This window comes from Misgurnus anguillicaudatus, chromosome 1 (genome assembly GCF_027580225.2).
Source record: "Misgurnus anguillicaudatus chromosome 1, ASM2758022v2, whole genome shotgun sequence".
Classification (NCBI taxonomy): domain Eukaryota; kingdom Metazoa; phylum Chordata; class Actinopteri; order Cypriniformes; family Cobitidae; genus Misgurnus; species Misgurnus anguillicaudatus.
This window is the reverse complement of record NC_073337.2, coordinates 5,554,641-5,575,924: the sequence shown is the minus strand read 5'-3', so window position 1 is coordinate 5,575,924 and position 21,284 is coordinate 5,554,641. Positions and strand designations below refer to the sequence as shown.

At 39.2% G+C, this 21,284-nt stretch overlaps 1 protein-coding gene across 1 annotated transcript; it reads left to right on the top strand.

Moving 5' to 3' along the window:
• Window positions 1–228: 228 nt before the first annotated feature.
• On the top strand, window positions 229–4,410 carry LOC129432072 (hemagglutinin/amebocyte aggregation factor). Its single transcript, XM_055190280.2, has 7 exons — window positions 229–493; window positions 1,282–1,476; window positions 1,569–1,633; window positions 1,748–1,826; window positions 1,979–2,161; window positions 2,465–2,617; window positions 2,840–4,410. Exons 3-7 carry the CDS (start codon window positions 1,579–1,581, stop codon window positions 2,880–2,882), a joined length of 513 nt encoding a protein of 170 aa, XP_055046255.2. The 5' UTR covers window positions 229–493; window positions 1,282–1,476; window positions 1,569–1,578; the 3' UTR covers window positions 2,883–4,410.
• The last annotated feature ends 16,874 nt before the right edge of the window (window positions 4,411–21,284 follow it).

Below are 21,284 nucleotides of genomic sequence, written 5' to 3'. Positions count from 1 at the left end.
TCTGTTCTAGTAGGAATTAAGTTGATTCTTCTTTTATGTGATAGTATATGTTTCTTGGTTGCTTCCTGTCATGAACGTTTCGCTTGCTTAAGAAAGGAGGTCTGTGTATGACTAAAGAAAGAATGAAACGAATTTGTGTCCAAATAAGGAGAGGCTGAAAGTCCCTTGGTGTCATCAAGGTGGACTTGAGTGCTATAAATGTGGAAGGCACAGTTAGATCTGGGCCATTACTCACGGTGAAGACTGTTTGCATTTTATTTCTGTAACTGATATTGTTTGTAATGAAAAACTTTGTTAATTAAACCGAAGCCATCTGTCTATGACGATTTGTGAACTTTCTATTAAATAAGTCTCTGAGGGAGTTCATTTATTAGAAGGAGATAGTTTACTTTTGAACAAATCCTAGACCAGCACCCCAGAGCCGGTTCCAACTGAGCCCGGCACGGACACCGCCCAAGGTTACTGAATACCTAGCAACGCATTCAATTTAGAGGTGAGAAAGAGTCAATCATTTTGCACTGTGGGTTTGGTTTATCTGAATGTACATTTATATGGTGATGTGGACAATGAATTGCTGAATTATAGTGAGGCGGGGTATTTTAGGGAATACAGGCGGGATATCAAATACAGCAAGACCAACCCATTCTCACCAAAAAGCGTATAAATGACACGCAGTGTGATTATCGTGCAATAGATACGCCAAATTCCACTTTTGCGTGCATATGATACGCCGGTCCTTCCCGTTTACTTGTGTGGCGAATCGTATTGTGTCGTTTTGTTTATTGGTTTCTCATTTGTTTTCTGTTTTTTTACCATTGTCGCTTCGGTTTTGGGTTAGAACAACTTTTTGTAATATAAAATGACATCCTAACCAAAACCCCTATTATAACCCCAACTCCAAACGACCAATGATTTAAAAATAGACCAAAAATGGAGAAACCTATATATTAAATTACATCCTAAAGCAAAACCCAAATCTAGCCCTAAACCCAAGCGAAAATGGTTTTAAAGGCAAATGAGAGACCATTAAGTGGAATGACGCGAAGCGATTTGCCGTGTGGGTGAACGGGAGGGACTGGCGTGTCGTGTGCATGCGGGGGCGGAGTTTGGCGTGTCTATTGCATGATGGTAGCACTGCGTGTCATTTGTACGCATCTTGGTGAGAATGGGTAGGCAAGACATATGAGAAAAGATACACTTATTCGTTTTTTTGCTAAATTAACCTTCCAAATCAGAAATGCTCTGAACCTTATTCAAGTGAAATTTATATTATCATTGCAGGAAAACAGAAGGACTGAAAATTAAAACCAAAAGAGTGAAAAACTAGAACTGTGCAGCTGTGTTTATTTCTAATATTTGCTTATTGTGCACATACAAATCCAAAGTTTAAAGCGTTGCTATATCACTGAATATATCAGAATTTGAAACTCCATTTGAATCTTTACGCTACAAGAGGAGAGTGAAACCACAATCAAGGTACTGTATTACAACATCATTCTAATAGCATAATATCTGTATTTGTATGGGTGGCATAAAATTTGAATAAATTAGCTAAATGTTTTTATAAGTGTAGTCATCATGAGAGGAGCTGCTCTGTTTCTGCTGCTGATCGCTGCCTTCATCGAAAAACGAGGTGGGGAATTAAGAAAAAATTTTTTTGGTTTATATAAATAACCTATAGAAATGTTATTTATAAAATATATTTTATAATTTTTAACTTAATGTAATACTTTTTTGATATCCACAGAATCATACTGGATTAATAAATATGATGCTGAATTCAATTTCATTTGTCCCCATGGTGAGTCAATGTCCTACATAAGAAGGTAAGTAGAAAGCCACCCAATGTACTGCCTGTTTTCTGTTTTTTTAGGTTAGACAAAACCTAAAAAAAAAAAGTTTTTTTTTAAGTTAGACAAAATAATTTATTTTCTCAAATGTCTCTCTTATTGTTCCTGTACCTAATGAAACCAAAAAGCAAACATCATAATTATCATGAGGACAGATTGTGGGACATTGGCTGTAAAAAGACCTTCAGCTCTGACTGTTTTTGGACCCCTTACGTGAACCACTTTGATGACCCTTTCACCTACACCTGTCCGTCAAACTATGTTCTTACAGGAATAGGGAGTTACCATAGCAACCGACATGAAGACAGACGGTCAGTGAATATATTTTTACTGATTTTAAAGTATAAAAAAGGATCAAAATACGCACACCCAAAATAGTCTTAACCAGGTGCAAAATCAAAGGACGAAATCAAAAAATTGAAAAAAAAAGATCTGCACACTGTTATGTTCCTTTTATTTCAAAAAATTAAATAGCCGCAACGTCTTGCCTGAAGAAGGTCTTTGACAGAAACGCTTTTCTTGGTTTTTAACTTTTTGAAATAAAGGGAACATAACACTGATTTTAAAGTGCAATGTAGATTAATTTGAGGTGATAACAATATGTTTTCACACAGATGGCGATTTCATTGCTGTAATGGTAGCGGTTACAGTAATGCCAACTGTTATTGGACTCCATATGTCAATTGGTTTGATGAGGGATTTCATTGGAATGTGCCTCTATTTAATTATCTAGTGGGTGCTGAAAGCTATCATAACAATCATCATGAGTGAGTAAAAAGTTATGTTTTATTACTGATAGGTAATGATTGACAGTTTCTAAATCTATGCGACAGGCTTGTTAAATTTTTGTTCTGATGAAATTGCATTTTTCTGGTTAAAATATTACTAACCAGATGTCTAACATGTATCCTCTATAATAAAAACAAAATTAAATTAAGTTATAATTTATTTTTTTACTTACTAATATCATGTTTATTTTACTTTTTCAGAGATCGTCGTTGGAGATACAAGTACTGTGCAAAAAACGGTTGAAAAGGGCTTCTCACAAAATCAACTCACAAATTGATTTATTATTCAGGCCATTTTCTATTCATTTCAATTAAAGATAATTTTTTTCTTATTTTATCAATGCATTAAAGGGGACTTTTTAAGATGTAAAATAAATCTTTGGTGTCCCCAGAGTACGTATGTAAAGTTTAAGCTCAAAATATCATAATTATAGCATGTTAAAATTGCCACTTTGTAGGTGTCAGCAAAAATGTGCCACTGATCTCTGCACAAAATGGCAGTACCATGGTTGATTAGTGAACATTATGGGGTGGTATTATCCTCTTTTGACATCAAATGAGAATGGTTTACTAAAACTAAGTTACTGGGTTGATCTTTTTTTTTTTACATTTTCTAGTTTGATAAAAGCACTGGGGACCCAGTGATAGCATTTAAAGATTTTCATGATATGTCCCCTTTAATATCACATAACCAAACAGCAATGTCAGCACTGCCTTAATAACAATCTGATACTTTTTTGAAAATTTTGTATGTGTTCCATATCTCTTTCACCGCCAGCGTCTTTTAAAAAAGTTGCCAGCCAGCGCCAGCGTTTTTCATGATTTTCACAAAAGTTTAATGCCTTCCAGAAAATGTTCTTCTTCAAATATATAAACATACAATATACAAAATGAAAGAACTACCTTCAGTAGTTCTTTTGTAATCAGCTTTTGAATATGGGTAGGTTTCTGCAAAAACACCACATTTTGAGCAAAAAGCAGAGATAATTTCATTTTTATGACGGACTTTTCATAGAGATCCCATTCAGAGCGATCTTTAAAACAGACACGGACATGCAGCTTGCCATAGGGCAATACTTCCGGTTGCGGAAGGGCGCCACCTAGTGGATAATAGCGGTATTGCGGAAAGACGGAAATACTCGTCATTGGCGGGGAAGCGTTTTCTCTTGATTGACGAGATATCTCGTCAATGGCGGGGAAAGAGTTATAAGGAAAGGGGTGGAGTGGGGGTGCTTTTGGGGTCAAATTTGTGAAGTTTACCCAAGCAAATAAAAAATGATGATACATGAAAAGACGGTTCTATTGTTAAAAAATATAAAAAATGAGTAAGCCACATTTACTTTGTGTGCATTGTTGAGGAGGGTGATTCTCACAAACCATTGAAACACCACGGCACAAATGATTTTAGATATAAAATGTGTAACATTAATCAATTTACCTCTGTGGACCCTGTACCGGGTCCAAAATTAATTATTATGACTTAATATGAAATGTTTCTTTAATTTATATTGGTCTGTCATGGACCCAGTACCACATATGAGATACTGTTTGAAAGCTTAGAATCTTTACTTTCTGCAGATATGCATCACTTTGACATATATTTTACTGTAAGAAAGTTATTTACACTTAATTTACACTATCACCCCGTATTTTTTATATCATTTAATATTCACATATATCATATTTTTCAAGTAAAAAAAGTATTTTTATATGAAAAATGTATTTTCACACACTTCAGTAAAATAACAATAATAAAGAGAGCATTCTGTTTTTGGGTGTTTACTGTCTGCTGCTGGTAACAACCAGAACTGTCTGCAGTCTGCTAGAGCACACAGAACCAGAGTTATCCACTTTCAAAGACACTGTTTACAACATAAAAAAAGAAAATTTGGTGTTCCCTTTCGAGGGAACTTCAACGCTGTGTCAAGTCTGACACTATGGGGAACACCTACAGTGTGACGGCGTCTGAGTATGTATATCAAATTTGACCAATAGTTGGGCGTGACGTCATAGACGGAAGCCAGAGAGCATAAATACGGCAGAAAGGAACGCCCACTTTATCTTTCTCGCCTCAGCGGCTATCTTTGTGTGTGTGTGTATCAAGAGTGTTTGAATAGCTTAAACTGTGTGACTGAATAGTTTAACTGTGTGACTGATAATGAAGAAAACTAAGAAATCAGAACGTTTAGGAGCTGAGCACGCTCACGAGGGGGTTGATATATTCGAGTACAGGATAGTGAGGACGCACAGCTATCCTCCAACCGCCATATAATGATTTAATCAAGCTCAGTATACGAGCTGCATGTGTCGAAGTTTAATCTGAATGGCCGGAAGAGTGTCCACACAATAAGCTGTCAGAGCCCTTCCTACATGCTAAAACTCAGCCACACACCACTCGGGCTGTGTGTCGTTGTTTTGACGAGCCAAAACAATGACAGCGTCTCTCGTGGCTGAAGTCCTGTGTCCACTGAGTTGGTGTAGTGTACTTTGACCGTGAAAGCTCTGCCTCGGGAGGCAATGCAGTGTTTTACCTTTGAGGAGATATTGTTGTAAGCACAGCCTTTCTCGTCACCGACTGGTTCAAGATCAGGAGGGACTCGGGAGCCCGCATGCCGGTTTCTCCCGCCCCGATTGGTAGCCCGTGCTTCACTGTTTGACGGTGTCAGACAATGTTCACGTGCCTCCCGGTTCGAGGCCCGCCTCAACCAGTCTATTAAATGAGAAGTTGATCGAGGTTGTTTCTCGTGACACTGCAAGTTTTAATATGCATGAATCAGCAGATAAGAAAGAAACTATATCATCCAGCAAGTTAGATGAGAGATTTCTTACGAAATGAGTGCAATCTCAACACCAGAGGCTTCCTTTCTTTCCTGATCTCCATTATTATTCAAGTCATGGAAAAGACCATTCTCTGACCATGTTTCCACAAGCACTTCAGCTAGCTTTTAAACATAATAGGCTATATTTAGAGAATGTTTTTATGTTGCCATGAGTGGCTTCATCCCTAAAGCCTCCAACATTGTCAAATATATATATTTGTGTATGCCCTATCAGGGGATGCCCTCCTGGGGAGTGTGGGGTTTATCTGCCATTTACGGGTTCCCATACCTCTCAGTGCCTCCTGTATTAACTGTGAACACTCTGCCTCTCGTATTCCAGAGCACAGTACATGAGGTTCCCTTGGTAAAAATTATAATAGCATGGAAAATATTCCAAACATATTAAACATATATATGGGTGTTATGCACAAAAAATTCGGCTATCCCTAATTTTAGAGCAGGAATTGAAATTCCTTTTATATAAAGGCTATACAGAACCGTCACAAAATTATGGTTCATGATGTTGACGGTCACTTACATTATGTCACAAATCAGATCCGAGGATTGGTTTGTGTGAATGAATTTTTCCTGCTCACAGAATCTCAGGTTTGCCTTTGGGGGCATGGCATAACAATATCTGCCTTCCCTTCGGCCTAGCCACAAAATGTGTAAATGCTGCCCTGGGGCCATTGCATCTTTAGGGCATTTGCATACTGTTTATATTGACGATTAGCTAATATTAGCCCAGTCAGCACAGATGGCATCACAGCATTGAGATGTTATGCTTGCACATCTAAGACACCTAGGGTTGAGACTGAACACCAAGAAAAGTATGTTAGTCCCAACGCACGTGATCACATTTTGGTGATAATATGGAACTCAACGACAATGCAGGCACAGATGTCTCCTGCTTGTGTCACGTCCATTTTCACAGAAGTGAATGAGATGAAGCTAGGTTAATCGCACACCATGTGGTGGTTTTAGAAACATGGGTTTTCCCTGAGGGGCAACCCTTTTTGCATGTTCAGGGTTACGTGCACATGTCTTCGTAATCTAGAATATGGAAAGATTTCGGGTTTTTGTCTAAAGGCCCGGAGTTAGGTGTGGTCTGTCACTGCATGACATTAATGACAAATGCATCTCTGTTAAGCTGAGGAATGGCTATGGAAGGCCAAAAAGACAAAAATGTCCAATCAGCTAAACGCCAGGAAAAGTGTGCTTCTCCAGTACAGAGGACCTCTTTTCTGAGCGTGGTATGGATTTCAACGACTGCAGCCATGGTTGTCTCCTGCTCGTATAAAATCCATCCTTTAACCATGGGGTTCCTTGAGGGGCAACCCATTTCCCATGATCAAGGTCACACGCAGATGCTTTGTGCCTTAGTATTATGTAAGAAACAATGGTTCCTTTCGGCCAATGTTGGCCTTTTCACCATGTTTCGAGGTTACGCACGCATGTCTTTGTGCCCTAAGAATATGGAAAAATGCCGGGTTTCTGTCTAAAGGCCAGGGTTTAGGTGCGGTCTGTCGTCGCATGACATTAATGACAGATGCATCTCTGTAAAGCTGAGGATCGGCTATGGAAGGCCAAAAGGAAAAGATGTCTAATCAGCTAAACGCCAGGAAAAGTATGCTTCTCCAGGACAGAGGACCTCTTTTCTGGGAGTGGTATGGATTTCAATGATTGCAGGCACAGTTGTCTCCCGCTCATATAGAATCCATCCTTTAACCATGGGGTTGCTTGAGGGGCAGCCCGTTTCTCATGATCAAAGTCACAGACAAATGCTTTGTGCCTTAGTATTATGGAAGAAACCATGGTTCCTTTTCCAAGAAGGACAGTTTGGGGGCTCAAGGTTGTCGCATCAGGCTTACGACGGATGCATCCCTCTAAGGCTGGGAAGTGGCTATGGAAGACCATAAGATCAAAATCTATGTAAGTCCACATGGAGCAGACGTTCTGCTGAGGCAGGCGTTGAGCTCGGGGAAATGAAGACTCCACCCTCACGTGGGGGAGCAAGTCTGGCTCAGGTTCGGCCAAGCAACGGGCTGGATGCCATGACACAGGAAGGGCCTGAGGGCCTCTGATGTGTTTTTCCTCAATTGCTCTGCTCCCGGGAGTTCTGCAGAAGGTCCGGCAGCACAGGCAGAGCTGTTGCTCCTAGCCTTGTGTTGGCTAACCGGAGAATGGTTTTTGGACCTGGTCCCTCCTTCCTAGACGGCTCCCCATTTCAGGGGCCAATCTGGAGGGATTGGTAGTCTCAGGCGAGGGGCACTGTGTTTTACACCTGCCTAGAGTTTTTGGGACTGGCCTCTGACAGACTCATAGAAACGGGTCTCTCAACTGAGGTTGTGCAGACTATTTTACTTCCAGAGCTCCCTCCACCAGGAAATGATAAGCATTTAAAGAAAGACTTTTTATTACATGGTGCCAAAAGCACTTATATGAACTAGTTAACTGCACCATGGTACAGTTCTGGAGTTTTTTAGGAGCAGTGTGCAGCAGGGCTGTCTCCTTTGACCATTAAGGCTTATGTGGCAGTTATATCTGCCTTTCATATCTTAGTGGTTGGTCCCTCATTAAGTAGAGACCATCTATTCATGCGTTTCCTGTGTGGCACTCGGAGGCTGAGGCCTGCGAGTCATTCTAGGATTCCTGCGTGGGATCTGTCTGTGGTCCTGGAGGACTTGTCAGGGGCACCATTCGAGATATTGGATATTTCCAAGGAAAGTTTCTTACTCTGAAAACTATATTTCTCCGAGCTATTATCTCCCAGCTATTATGAATGTTTCATTCACCTGCCTTCAAGTTCGCTCCAGGCATGGTGAAGGCTTTCTACACCCTAGGCTGGGTTACGTGTATAAGGTTCAAAATAATATTCCCACACCTTTCAAGGTTTTTAGCCATAGGCACTTAGTTTGCAGTGCAGTGCATGCAGTGGACATGTATGCCCTGCAAGCAAGCCTACGATGGTCCTTTATGGGCCCACTAAGGGCAGCCTAAGGGCCCCGCGCAGATTTGCTCAAAGTTTTACATCTTACTTGTAGTCATTTTCTTACTCAAGTTTTTTTTTCATTTAAAGTCACCACTATTGTGATCAGTGTTTGTTTTAGTTGAACTTGACTCTTGACTCTGATCTTGTTCAGTCTTTTTGATTGCTATAACTTTGTGTGCTTAAAACATGTTTGTTATGGCAGAGTAAAGACAACATTGCAACTCTTTGGTGGTTGTTTGTACATAATATCAAACATCATCATATATATATATTTTGTAAATAGTTTGTTAATTTTGTTTTGATTATTTATTAAATACTTATCTGAAAATTTATTTTCTGTTAATACTAAAATACTACAGTGGAAGGTCCAGAACTCTTGGCCATCTGAAGGATTTTGAAAAACTTGTGCACTTAAAAAAACTCAAACACACAAAAATCAAGAATCAGGGTATGAATCTCAACAATGGTGACAAGGAAAACAGTAAAAATTTTCATTATTTATTAATGCTGCAGTGCATGATGGGAGTCCTGGATGAGATTTGTAATTTGTTGATACCCAGCATGCATTGCAGCATAACGCTTTTCATTTTATTGTCATTACCACTGTTGTGATTCATACCTGGATTCCCGATATGTGCGTGCCTACATTATACAGTGGTTAATTTTAAGTGTCAGTGTTTTAAAGTTCTTCAGAAAGACAAACGGCTATGAGAGAGCTGGATCTCATACTGTAGTATCACATTATTGTCAGTGAAAGATTCTTCTGATAAGTGTGCAAACATTAAATTAATACATACGTTTTCTAGATGATGTTAAGACTTTATGTACAGTGTTAACCACCATCAAAGAATTGCTCTATAGCCCTTTCCCTGCCGTAAGAAACATGCTGTTAACCCACAAAGCTACAGCAGTGAAAAAACTGAACAAGATACGAGTCAAGTTCGACTAAAACAAACACTGATCACAATAATGGTGACTTTAAATGAAACAAAATCTAAACCTAAAGTAAGAAAATTACTCTACAAATAAGATGTAAAATGCAATTTTAGGTTTCAGACAGAGATTGTGAGAGAGAGGAGAACAGAGCTTTTAATTTTGCTTCAGTGTTACTTTTTTAACACTCTGTAAGATGGGACAATATATACATCCAGCAGTGTTTATTTAACTCTGGGGATTTTGTTGTATGAGGACTTCCTGGAGGCTAAGTGAGGGCGCTAAGGGGCCAACATTTCGCCAGTGAGCAAACCTGCACTGGGTCTTTAGGCTATGCCCATACAGGGCCTTCGTAGGCTTACTTGCAGGGTGTATGCTTGGGTTCGGCCCGGAATGGGTTCTCAGCCACCAAGCAGACTTTAAGTAGATGGATAGCTGAGGCTATCCCATGTGCTTATGAAGCCTCTTGAGGGCCCTTTCCTATAACCGTCAGAGTGCATTCAACTCGAGGTATGGCAGCATATAAGACCCTGTGGGCAGGGGCCTCGATCCAGGATATCTGTGATGCGGCAGGCAGGTCCTCACCGCTCACTTTTGTACACCTTTGAGTTGGATCTCAACTTTACTCCTAAGGATCATGTGCTTTGGTCTCAGTTGTCCTTTCTACACACAGACAGGCATTTGTAGTCTGGCGGATAGGTTATAAAGTTCCCCATAGCGTCAGCTCTGATGCAGCGTTGAAGTTGCTTGAAAGGCAACGTCTCAGGTTACGTATGTAACCCTTATTCCCTGAGAAGGGAACGAGATGCTGCGTCTTCCTGGCCATACTTCCGGAGTGCCTGTGTACCCGCTTCTGCTTATGCCAGATAAAGTGGGCATTCCTTCTGCCATATTTCTGCTCTCTGGCTTTCGCCTATGACGTCATGCCCAACCATTGGTTGAATTTGATATACATACTCAGACGCCGTCACGCTGTAGGCGTTCCCCATAGCATCAGCTCTGACGCAGCATCTCATTCCCTTCTCAGGGAACAAGGGTTACATATGTAACCTGAGACGTTTCATCAACAAAAATAACAATTTTTGTCACAAACAGCAGCTTTTTATATAACTTCAAAGGGTTTTCTGTAAAATGATATAAAGATATTGCATTTATTCCACTGTATGTGGTTATGGGGACACTTCAAATATTTTTAGGTGGAAATTGAATACAAAAAGGGTATAATTCCTCCCTTCAATTGGAGTAAAATAACTTTTGCATAGATTAAGACAGAGAAAAAAATCTTTTTTCTTCTGTAAGCTGAGATTTGCTGGAATCAAACAAAACTGTCTGCATGTTTCATTACCACTCAGGGCCAGAGTTATACACTTTTAAATACAGACTTTAGAAAAAAAACATCAAAAAGCGCCTATTTATTTTTATGTTTATTAGAGGGCTGACAACACACACAACCATGTTTAGCACTTTCAACAGTGTTTTATGAAATTTCAAAGGGTTTCCTGTAAAATGATACCAAACTTTTGTATGTACACCTCTACGTGTGGGTATGGGAAGCTTTTGAAATTGAGTAGGCAAAATCCAGGCGGAAATCCCCAAAATAGCCTCAGAGAAACCTAAAAAATAAGGCTACTAACCAACAGCACTACTTTGTATAATTTAACTGTTTTTGTCATAAATTTTCTTTGGGGGGGCCATGCAGGAATGCACCGTACACACAGGGGGCCGCACGCTGAAAAAGTTTGAGAACCACTGGGCTGGCTTACCTATTAAAAATAAATCACTTTTAATTCTGTCATCATATAAGCCATGATGTAGTGCAGTTGTGCAGTGGTGCCTGGAGAAGTGGGTATACTCTTAATTCATGCCCACTTTTTTAAAGTAGAAGTGGGTATACCCCATGCCATCTAATAAAGAAGTGGGTATACTCCGTATACCTGCGTATACCCTGCACTACACCACTGATGTAGTGTTAAAGTGTTGAAATTCACGTAAAAAAAAAACTCGTAGCCCAACCCGGCTGGCCCACAAAGTGACGTCATCATGACTGAACTGCTCTAATGTTTACATTTTCCCTGCTTTATGATTGTCGGAATTGCAAAATACTTTCATTCAGAAATACCAGTGTAGGGTTTAACTGTGAAATAAAGGTGATTACATTAAACAAATATTTGTTGCGCCACCCTTATCTAACTTTAGTTTGGAAACACCTGCGCATGTTTGAGTAGTGACGCCATTGAGAGCTAATAGGAGCGCAAGACATGTGGTAAGCCAAAGCACGTCATGCATGCGTTGCCTTAGTGTTATTCAAATGTTTATGATTTAAATAATTTGTTTCTTTAAAAAAAAACAAATGACACGTAGAAGAGGCTATAAAAAAACAAGGCACTTTCCATCGACCGCCTGTTATATATATATATACAGATAGATAGATAGATAGATAGATAGATAGATAGATAGATAGATAGATAGATAGATAGATAGATAGATAGATAGATAGATAGATGTTTGCTTAATAACAAAGAAAAAAATAATTTAAAATAAAACAGACAAAAAAGACACATCAGCCAATCGTTTAATTATTAATAATCTGGAAAGCAATGTCTTTGAAAGTTTGTTTCAACCAATAAATGACTCTTCCCCCAACCACAAGGTGGCAATATAGCTTTATTTTCCATTGGTAAGCCACATGAGTCACATTCAAAACTAGTGACCAAACTACTAAAGCCTGTTGGAAATAAAGACTCTCTTTGTAGTCCTTTCATGGGCATTGTTTAATTTTGCATGTCCTCATTGCCCTGTCCCTTGCTTTACTTTCCCATTCATTTTCTATCTCTTTGTCTGTCTTTCCTCCCTTTGCTTTGAATCTTTTAAACTGACCTTGAGTGGAACTTAATATTTATCTTGTAGGCCACATGGGCTAAGAAACAAACTAACAAAAGCAACAGATTGAGGAAGCAGGTTGCAGAATGCTGCAGATGGTGGTGATGTATGTTTAGCAGGTGGAACGTGCAATAGACGAGTCCGGTTCACGGCCAGTGTATATCCGGCCGAAACAAAGCTGATACACGCGCCGGATCGCTAAGACAAAACGTCTGTCGGTGTGACCGGACGCATTATAAACAGGAACATCAGCAGAGAGCCCCACACACAGATGCAGGCCTATAAAATAACAATTATGCAGTTAACATGCACAGATAGCTTTATCAGAGGTCATTATATGTGATTTGTGTTTTTAATTGTTATTATTAAAGTAGCCTAGTTCTTGCAGGTACAGTAGGCTATACAGGCACATTTGGAAACTGGTTCCCACGCCTCTGCTTGCTATTTCACACGTCTCGGATATCGCGCTTAAAGTGAAACATCTCTCATTGTCAAGGTCTCATGGGAGATTTGGGGGGTGGTGCGACACTGAAAGAGGAGAGAAACCGAAAAATAATGGGTAGAATAAAGAAATAGATGCCAGTGAGGGAAGAAAGGAGGGAGGGAGAGCGATAGAGGGAAGAGAGAGAAAATGCGTCCCTGCCAGGACTCACGTAGACCTACAGCTGCAGAGTCTTTCTGCTCTCAGTACCTCCCTCAGTCTCTTCGTCATGCTCCACGTTCTTAAAATGTGTGGGGGTGTGCGTGTTTGAATGAGAGAAAGCGCCTTTCTATTTGTAGATCAGGCTGATTAAATAACCTGATTGTCTACACCACACAAACTTTGCAGTCAGCATATGCAAGTGTGTGTGACGTGTGTACAGTATACATCAGCTGAGAGACGTGGCATATACATTACACAAATACTGTACATATAGTGTCTTGGATGACATCAGCCCTTGGCTCTGACAGGACATCTGCATGCTGAGTTGCATATTTTATTCACGCTCATTCTGATTGGTTACTGCATGGCTCCTCACATTACTGCATTGTTGTGATTGGTTGCTGCTTTGATTTGTCAGTGACTGGCTTGCTGTGATTGCTTTTGGTTTTAAGTATTAAGACAATGAAACTGACAGTAATATATAGATTGAAAAGAGTTGCAATCAGTGTAGTACAATTAAATATTCATTAATTATTGACAGTTTCTGTAACTCGGTTGGTAGAGCATTGCATTAGCAGCGCACAGGGTCATGGGTTTGATCCCAAGAGACCAAACATGCTGGTAAAACGTACTTTTGCGCCGCAAACGCAATGCTCTACCACTGAGCTATTCAAGAAAACAATGTATCATTTCAGATGCATTATAGCATTAAATATTGATGTAAACAAAAGCTCCTTTAGCGGCAGAGCTTTAACTTCTGATATTTGAAAGCATGTGCTGACTCGGGGGAGACCATTTTTAGCCTGGGTCATAATTTCAAGGTTTCCCAAGGAGAGATGTCTAAACTCAGCTTGGCAGGCTGTGAGGTTCACTGGCTTCTGTTGCTGGTGATTCTGACATTAATGAACCCTTGCGACAGAGAAGAATCTGATTACAGATCTCTCGAAAGTTGTACTGTATTGACAATACTGACTTCTCTAAGTAAAATGCCTTATGGATTCAAATTCAGTTGAATTCTGACTTTATATCAATACATTCATGAATCTTCTTTATAATGTGTGTTCTTTAGTTGACAAACGGTTCGATATCATATTTAACACCCAAATATGTGTTCAGTATGGTAATTCATGGCAGTTTGTTGATGTTTGTTGACTCAGTATGAATTAACATTATAAAGGAAAATATCTTATAATATAAATAAAATATAATATAATAAAAAGCTTCAAATATATCCAACATGCAAGAAACACAGTGTTTATCTAAGCGCTGGGTGAAAAAGGGTCGAGCCTGGCCATTGGGTTAAATTAAAGGCGGGGTGCATGATCTTTGAAAGCCAATTTTGACATTTGAAATCACCTAAACAAACACGTCCTTACCCCAATAGAATCTTTTGATAGACCCACCCCACACATACGCAACCAGACAACGATGTCGGTTAGTAGACATTCCCCTTACTGCTGATTGGCTACAAGTGTTTTTCAAAAATCATGCAGATGGTGCCAGGGGGGCCCCAGTATTATGACATTTTATAAAATATATTAACTTATTATAAATTTTGTGTAATTAAACCTCAGAAAAATAAGAAAAATAATAATAATTTGCGACGGTGAAAACAAAGATTAGCTAAGTTGAGGAGTGATTTAACTCAAACTGCAACAAAAGTCGCTGTTTATTTACTTCCATCACTGCTGATCTTCTCAAATCATACACAGCAAGTTGCTGTTTCTTTTTCGTTTGTGGGTTAACTTGCCAAGCTTGTATTTTGACGGTCGCGCTGCTATTGTGGTTACACGCGTGGATACTGCCTACGAGCGGTCTGCGCGTATGTTTGCACGTCGACGCGGATGACAACCCAAAAGTATAAATGAAAACCGACGCGAAACCTACGCCATCACAGCTACGCCAAAGGACCTACGCACAACTATAACGAGCCCTTTACTTTTCGAAAAGTACCAAATGTCTTTAAATAACCACCAGAGCAATGTCTTATTGTCTATAGTAATTATAGTAACTTTGCTTTTTTCGTTTTTCTGTGCTTTTACTGATTCTATTAATGTAAAGCTGCTTTGAAACAATTGAGTATTGTGAAAAGCGCTATATAAATAAAATTGAATTGAATTGCTTGGTGTCGTGCCGCATCGCCACCTTGGTTGTGTATTATCTTCGAATAATTCAACAGCCCGTCGTCAATTATTCCTTACAAAGAGCTTAGAATAGTTTCAGGTCTCTATATACAATGATAGCAAAAGGTAATTCATGTATAACAGTAGATGTTATGCAGTTTATATTCAAGGCAAATGTCCTTTAAAGTGAATCATTTATCTTTAATCACTTTCTTTAAAACGTAAACATTTATTGCTCCTACGTTTGTTACAGTTTTTTGACGACAACCACCAATCTTTTATCATATTGCTTATATATTGCTTGTATAAATTTCGTAACTGAGCTAAAAAATGAAGTCATTGATCTGTCTGTTTACAGTAAGTCACACAGTGTCTTTACTGTACTTTGAAATTTTTCCTAGAAGGTTCCTGAATAAGGTTCGCTGAGCTTGTGCTGTGTTTCTGCAGCTGGTTCCCCTAGCGACTGGATACATGGCAAGCTGCACGTTGCCACGGCAAGTAAGGCGGTGTGCCAGACAGTCAGCTGACCAGAGACAGAGAGAGAGAGAGAGAGTGAGTGTGTGAGAGAGAGAGAAAGAGACCTATAAAAGAGTATGAGTATAAAGTTCTAAGGTCTAAAGGGGCAGAGTGTGAATACAGAGTGAATGTGGGACTTTGTAAAGACGTGTGTTATGTAGTTTGAGCCAAAAAGCAAAACTAGAGATGAATTGAAATTGAAAAAAGAGAGCGAGATTTTGAAAGGGTTTAGAAAAGAAGAGTTGCGCGTAATCCTGTAATGACAGGATTTCTTTCCAGCGTTTACTGAATACAGTGTGAAGCTCCAGTACAGTATGATTTCACAGCACAATATCTATTCTCAGTATGTTTCATTTAAGTATCAATTTACTTTCTCATGAAAATGCTTAGGACAAATAAAACAATAACTAATGTGTTCCTGTATAGCTCAGTGGTACTGTCAGAAATAAAGGTTTGAAACTGTACCTTTTCTGTCGCTGGGGTGACACCCTGTCAGTTGTTTTACCTTTACAGTTATACTAAACATAATAAAATGTTGTACCTTTTGGGGTACATTACCTTAAAGACGCATTGCATACATGTTTTGTACCCCTAAAATTTAACTGGTACAAAATTGTTCCTTAAGGTACACAATAGGTCCTTAGGTTATAATATTGAATCCCAAAAGGTACAACAGTAAAAGAAATTAGTGCCAAATAGCACTTAACTCTTTCACCGCCAGCGTTTTTTAAAAAAAGTTGCCAGCCAGCACCAGCGTTTTTCATGATTTTCCCCAAAGTTTGATGCCTTCCAGAAAATGTTCTTTAAATATATAAACATACAATATACCAAATGAAAGAACAGACCCTCTGCTTTCAAAAAAAAAAAAAACGTTTCATCCTACCTTGAGTAGTTATTTTGTAATCAGCTTTTGAATATGGGTAGGTTTCTGCAAAAACACCATATTTTAAGCAAAAAGCAGAGATAATTCCATTTTTGTGACGAACTTTTCATAGAGATCCCATTCAGAGCAATCTTTAAAACAGACACGGACATGCAGCCGCTTGCCAGAGGGCAATACTTCCGGGTTTAAAAAGTTGCGGAAGGGCGCCACCTGGTGGATAAAAGCGGTATTGCGGAAAGACGGAAAATCTCGTCATTGGCGGGGAAGCGTTTTCTCTTGATTGACGAGATATCTCGTTAATGGCGGTAAAAGAGTTACAGCTCTTAATCATAGGGGAACAATTTTTACTGCTATCTGCTATATAGCACCTATAAAGCGAACCCAGTCTCACGGGGTTGCATATAAATGGCACAAAGTGTAAAAATCGCGCAATACATACGCCAAATTCCACTTTGGCGTGCATATGATACGCCAGTCCTTCACTTAAACAGGAATCTTTTTTGTAGCTATTTTTTACCATTTTCGCTTGGGTTTAGGGTTAGAACAACTTTTTGTTATATAAAAATGACATCCTAACCCAAACCCCAATTCTAACCCCAACTCCAAGCGACCATTGCTTAAATATAGAAAAAACATGGAGAAACCTGTATATTAAATAACCTCCTTAAGCAAATCTCAAATCTAACCCTAAACCCAAGCGAAAATGGTTTAAAAACAGAAAAAAAGAGAAACCGATAAATAAAACGACAAAAAAAGATGCGCCGTTTAAGTGCATGGAAAGGACTGGCATATCATATGCACACCAAAGTGGAATTTGGCGTATGAATTGCACGATTTTTACATGTCTACATGAGACTGGGTAGTATAAAGCACCTATGAAGACCCATCCAGTGGTGATAAAGCACCACTATAGCACCAGAAATGGTTCTATATAGCACAATATGGTTCTACACAGGTGCTACATGGCACTTAAAATGGTTCCCCTATGATTACGAGCCAGTGAACCACTTTTAGTGCTATTAAGCACTGTTTGTTTTTAGAGTATGTTGTATACCCATAAAGGTACAAAAATGAACCTTCGACAGTACCAACCCAACTGCTGAAAAGGTAGACAGTATGTGAAACTCATTGAGACTTTTGTGAGATTTCTCTCAGGAGAAACATCTAAACCACAAGATTGCATTTGCTCTCCCTTTGAACTCATTGATGTATTAAAGAGATCTCATTTTTGATGTTTTTCTTCTGGGCTAGTATAATGCACACATATTAACAGCCTGAATGTATCTGTTTATGACTCAGACAGTTGTCTTTTGATTTACAGTCAGTGTTACTGTAGATTATTGTAAAGCACACAGAATTAGGCCTAATGGGAGCGAACAATGTACATCTGCCACTCCTCTCCTTATGTATGTTTGGAGGATTTAGAAAACGGAAACACAACCTTCTTTGTCTTTTCATAACAGGCATATGTCACCGCCCACGCTGTATAATAGAAACGTTCGTGTTGGAAAATTAAGGAATCTATTCAGAATCTCCAAGTGTCAGGACAAGCTGCAGGAGAAGGGAGTGGTGGAGGCATTAATCTCATAAATGTTGACACTCAACTCATTCAGGTCCTGTCTTGCAAAAAACCCTACTGTAAATAATTATTACCTGCCTATTGATGGCTATTGTAGCTATGTGAGAACAAGAGAGAAACATTTGTTTAGATACTAAGCCAGAATAGTCTGGGAGATGACAAGAGGATCTGTTTCTCCTATAAATCTGATCAAGTTTTAAACAGCATAGCGGCCTGCGCTCATTCTGATCCTGTATAGTATGTGTGTGGTAAAGGTGAAAGGATGCTCTTTAAAGGCCAGGATCTGGTGACTGAATTGCCCGCTCTTTAAATAGTCCACTGTCTCGCTCACCATGGACACAATAATGTCTTTTTAAAACCTCGACACAACTCTCCCTGTGACTGCAACAGATGACACATACACACACACACACACACCTGTCAAACCCGGGTGTTAAAGTCAAGTTCACATGATTCATCAGCTGGGGCTTTATCTGAGATATCCAGCGCTCACGGACACACAAGTCAAGGTCAGTAATTGTTACTGCGATGCTGAGCAGGTGCAATTAAACATAATGATACAATGCAGCATTGTTTATAAACCTCTATTCTTCACAAGTTTCAAAAGTTAGACACATTTCATATTTAAAACATTTCACATGGACACTGTTATTGAAGTCTCTGCTAAAATATGTTTCTCAAATCCATCTGTCTTGGCATCTGTCTTTCTTCACATTGTCTTCATTGTGGTTGCATTTATTATCCGTAGTCTTTTTCAACACCTGTTTAACATTCTGCAGTCCATAAACGTCCAGAAGCCCCGCTTGACCCTCAACACTGTCATTTAAAGAAACAGTTCACCCAAAAATAAAAACATTGCCAGTGTTTATGCATTTGCCCCTCTAATGTCGTTCCAAAAATTTGCATTCTTCCCTATAAATAGTCTTTTTTTTGCAGTGTATTAGTACCAAAAAGTGCAGATTAATAACTCAAAAATACATATTAGTATCTCAAGGGTACATATTGGTACCAAATGCATACATACTGTATCTGTACCTAATTGAAAACCTCTTGAAATGTTACTTACCCAGTGACAGATGTTTTGACCATTTTTATAACAGTGTTCAGTGCCTGCCCACAATATTTGAAGGTCTCCAGCTCACAAATATTTGGTTGTCTTAGCTTATTTTAATGCTTGTTTTGTCTTATTTTCAATAATTTTAAGTCATCTTGAGGCCCCCCTTGGAAATTTGTTGAACCTCTGTAGACCGCGGCCCCCTGGTTGAGAAACACTGATCTACACAATATGAGTTATAATGCTTTTATTCCAGATCAAAGGAACAAACCGAAATTTTATTTACTGTATGGTGCCCTCGGGCGGAGCTCTCCAATCTCATTCACATAAAATTTCACACGCATCAAGACAAGTTGCGCCATGTTTGACATTAATAACACCAAACCGCATTTTGGTAAAGCACAGTTGATATAACTTATACTCCTGGACCGTTATGACTGTAATTAAACAGTAAAATCTTTTTCCTGCATGCCAGCGCATACAGGTCTCTTTGACCCACTTTTACTGCAGCACTTGGATAAGGGAAATGACTCAGAGCCAAACAAAGATCAAACAGCATCAACCTTCAGCCTCTGAGGGACAACAACAGTGGCACAACAGAGTAAATATTAACCAGATGAGAAAGACGCTTTACATAAGAGTTTACACGCACTAAGTTTGTCATAGGTTAATGCGATACCTGTTTTCCCTCACATCCCGCTTCACCTCTGTTCAACAGCCAGACCGTCTGGTTTTTCTCTCCAGGTGTGTGAGAGAGATGGTTAGACGTCTCACTCAACATAAAAACGTGCAGAGGGTTTGTGTGACTAAGTCAGATTTAGCAGCTGATGTATTTTTAGAAAAGTTAAATCATTCGCAGGCGGTAATAGTTGCACATTCTGAGTTTAAGCATCCTTCCTGCTTTATAGAGGACATCTGCATGGGGAGATTTTGGCAGACTGGCTCGGTTTGTGCACCTGGGACCAGACAGACCCAGGAATGAATAATCTGCAATGTACAAAGCAGTTTATCAACTGAAATGTGCTAAAAAGTTTCTAGTACAATTCCCAGGGAACAGACATGCTGGTAAAATGTATAGCTTGCAGTGTCAGAAAAAATTGTAACAAAAATAGTTCCTAACTGTCATTTTCAAAAAATACACCTTTCCACCAAAAACGTGCATATTAGTACCTCAAATTCACACATTGGTACCAAATTGTATACATATTTGTACCTAAGTGGTACATATTAGGACCTGTTTAAGAGGTACTGCCCCAGTGACAGCTTCGGACCATTTTTTTCTGACAGTGTAAATTCACTGTAATTCCATTCGGATTAAAGCATGTGCCAGATGCATAAAGTGTTGAAAAACGTATATGTTGCTCAGAAAAATTACATGCCTTCAAAGTACACAGCTACTTTTCATGACAATAAATGAAGGAAGACGATTTTTGCCCTATAAGGAGCAAACCAACCAGTCAAACACTGACCTGTCAATGTGAATCGAGCGCAAAGTTGAGTGGGTCTTTGGCATGTTGCCACCGGAGGGCGATCTTACTTTAGCAAGATTCATTCATTATGACAGTGGCATGTCTTAGTGTTGCCTGATATACATTTCTTGGCAATTGTGTCAGAGGATTTGGCATAAGATCAACCGAGTGCAAGCACATGAGTCAGCTTTACAGATTATAAGCGAACAGAATAAAGCCACAGTCTGTTTAACAGCATCTAACCGATTGCTGGTCCATTGGGAATTACATGACCACTGATACATTGGCCCATTTGTCACGCTAACTGTAAAGCCACGTTGCTGTGATATTTCAGTAGAATATTCAGCCAGTGTGTGAGCACACTCGCATTACAGTATTGATTTTTAGATAGTAATAGACATTTCCTAGAAGCATCAGACCAGCTTCTGTTCCTGCTAGACTACTGTAGGTCATCATCCATGGGGGAAGATTTGTTCAGATGAGATTTGTATGTAAAAATCTGAATTACTTGAGCATGGAACCTAAAGAAAAATAAAAAATATAATTAATTTATACTGAGTTGAAATGAATTATCATTGTATCTGTGGATTAATATAGTATACTGTATTGTTTACTGTAAAGGCAAACCTTGATATTAATTTCACTTACAAGTCACTTTGTTTGCTTGCCAGCGTACAAGGGTAAACTAATCTTGCATTTAGCAATGATGCTGGTACTAGTGATGATTTTCTTTGTATTGTTACGGCTCGCTTGGA